Source organism: Adiantum capillus-veneris, chromosome 29, assembly GCF_014529385.1.
Source record: "Adiantum capillus-veneris isolate H3 chromosome 29, ASM1452938v2, whole genome shotgun sequence".
NCBI classification, from domain to species: Eukaryota; Viridiplantae; Streptophyta; class Polypodiopsida; order Polypodiales; family Pteridaceae; genus Adiantum; species Adiantum capillus-veneris.
Genome location: NC_140959.1, coordinates 25,625,934 through 25,628,388, shown reverse-complemented (window position 1 = coordinate 25,628,388; position 2,455 = coordinate 25,625,934). Strand labels below are relative to the sequence as shown.

General features: G+C 45.7%; 1 protein-coding gene across 2 annotated transcripts; it reads right to left on the bottom strand.

Annotated features, from left to right (window-relative positions):
* Positions 1-380: 380 nt before the first annotated feature.
* Positions 381-2,028, bottom strand: LOC147418928 (uncharacterized). Of its 2 annotated transcripts, XM_086505910.1 has the most exons (3): positions 1,824-2,028; positions 1,554-1,615; positions 381-1,451 (listed from the first exon to the last, which is right to left on the bottom strand). In XM_086505910.1, exon 3 carries the CDS (start codon positions 1,445-1,447, stop codon positions 662-664), a length of 786 nt encoding a protein of 261 aa, XP_086362036.1. In that variant the 5' UTR covers positions 1,448-1,451; positions 1,554-1,615; positions 1,824-2,028; the 3' UTR covers positions 381-661. The 2 variants fall into 2 exon arrangements, with proteins under 2 accessions (XP_086362036.1, XP_086362035.1); XM_086505909.1 differs by lacking the exon at positions 1,554-1,615 and having other exon boundaries at positions 1,824-2,027.
* Positions 2,029-2,455: the final 427 nt, after the last annotated feature.

Here is a 2,455-nt window from a genome sequence, read left to right as displayed (position 1 = left end):
AATTGCCATTTTTACTGCCATTAAAGTACGAAGACAGGATTTTAATAAGGTTAAAAGGACAAGGACCGTCTCTTTACCCAAGTCCCCTTTCTGTGTGCTCAATATCATTGACAAAAAATTAGAGCTCGATTCCAACCACTTCCAGAACATAATCTATAAACCACTACTAAACTATGATACGAGAGCGATAACAATCTAGCACAGCCACTATACTGACATCAGTAGAGTTAAAAATCCACGGCCCACACACCCTTGACAACAAAAACCCAATTAAAGAGGTTTTTCAAGCTCTCAAAGGATTCTTCGCGTGCAGGACACGTTGGTGACTAGTCACAAGATGACCAGCGATAAGAGTTGTTACAAGTACCAGAAGCGAAATGTCCATGGAAGCAGCACAAGAACCTTCAAAAAAGTACAGAAACGAGCAATGTCACATACTCAAACAGTGCCAAAACCAGATGCAAGCCTGGGTGCCTCTGTCAAAAGTTCTTTAACTAATACTACCATAATTAGAAATTCAGTACAGGAGCATCTAGCGGATTTGCTTACCCACGACCAACCTACTGAGAGCAGAGTCTACTGCTTGAGAGCCTACCTCTAATGTCGCCTCAATGAATGCCATGTATAAATATTGCTATCAGAGCCACACTTCCCTCCTTCCTCATTGTCGCGATCTGGCAGCAGCACGGGTCGCTTCATCACGCGAAGAGGGAAAAAGCTCCACATATCTGCTCCCAAGTGTCATCTTGTCCTTCTTCATAGCTGCCTTCGAATCGTCCGGACTCGAAAACTCCACAAATGCCTCTCCAGTAGCTCGGCCATCCGCATGAGTCACAATGTGTATGTTCTCATCCTCCAAACCAGCTTCACCAAAGAACTCAATGATTTCTGGCTTTGATACAGAAAATGGAAGGCCTCGAAGTCGAAGCACTCCTGTATGTTCTACATCATCCTTTTCTGGAGTCGCCTTTGGAGGGGGCGGAGCGGCCTTCACAGGAGGCTCATCATGGTCATGATGAGACTTGGAGTCATTCACTTCAGCTGCTACAGCTTGATAGTATTCCTGCTTCTTGCATCGAAACACCTCGATGTAGCGGCGACCCATATTCTGTCGGTTCCGTTGGAGAGCAAAGTCCACTTGCAAAGGGGCACCAAATACGACATAAGCCTCACCTGTGAACCGCCCCCTTTTGTGTACAAGCAGCACATCCACAAGATCCAGGCTGGCAAAGAACTCATGGACATCACTTTCTCTGCAATCGAATGGAAGTCCACGCAGGCGAACGACAGGAAAAGCCCTTGAATGCCCTCCATATCCCATGCCTCCTCCATAGCCATATGAAGAGCGAAACCCTGCAGAGGCCCCATAGTAAGGGTCATCGTCCATTCCCCGCTGTCTCTTGGAACCAATCTCATATCCATCTCCATGTCCCATGCTCCCCATCATATTCCTTCAACCCACAAAACCCCCAACACTCATTTGTCAAACCACACAGAAAACCTTACCCCTAGTGTGTATTAGACATGCAACTTTGTTACTGACATAGCCAAACCTGCAGTAATTATGTTGCACGCAGAGGGCAACAATGCACGGCCGCGTGCAGGAACAACGGGTCTATGCAGGTAAGTCATTGTTCGCAAGTAAAACAAGGGAGATTCAGCGCAAAGAAGAGAAAAACACAAAAAGGGGGGGCATTGCCCTTCCGAATGAAGCGCCATGGAAGCACAGACGCACATATTATTGTGAGATTACGAGAGCGAAAGAGAGAAAGAGAGAGGAACAAGTTAGGTATTCGATTTAGTGAAAGCGAAATCCCCCTTACCCTCTGGAGTACATAACTGCGGAAGAGAAGGTCCCTAGTCTTTCTTATCACAGCCAAAAACCCTTGCAATAACCCTTCGCCTGTGAGCGGAGACCCTGCGCTATCTTGGAGCAGCTGAAACTGCGTCGAGATGCAGGCTTTAAAGCATTCCCTGGATATGGCGACGCAGGCAAGAAACAATCAGACTAACGACCTTGGTTAGTTGCTTCTAGGTCTAACTGCTGTTCACACTATGGTGGCCGGACAGCTTTGAATATCTTCTTGGAAGTTGGAGAATATTTACAAGCAACGTCAACACAATTTCTATGGTTGGGATCATGGAGAAACGAGTGCCACTTGGAGAGGAACCCATCGATCGAAGGAAGCTCTCCTAGCAATTGGAAGAGTTGGGAGTGCATTCCATCATCTATTTGAAGGCAGCGACACGAAAAAGTGCATGCCTAGTTCTTAAAAGGGACTTAACTTCTAACGAAATGTGCTTAACTTCATAGTTTATGAGCCTAAATTTGAATCCAACCCAACAAAAAAACCATCTTGAATGCTAGCTAGTTACTTGGTTGGCCTACACACATTGCTGCACGTATCAAACTAAATTGTCGTTGATTTAAATAAAAATACCATACGCTACTCTA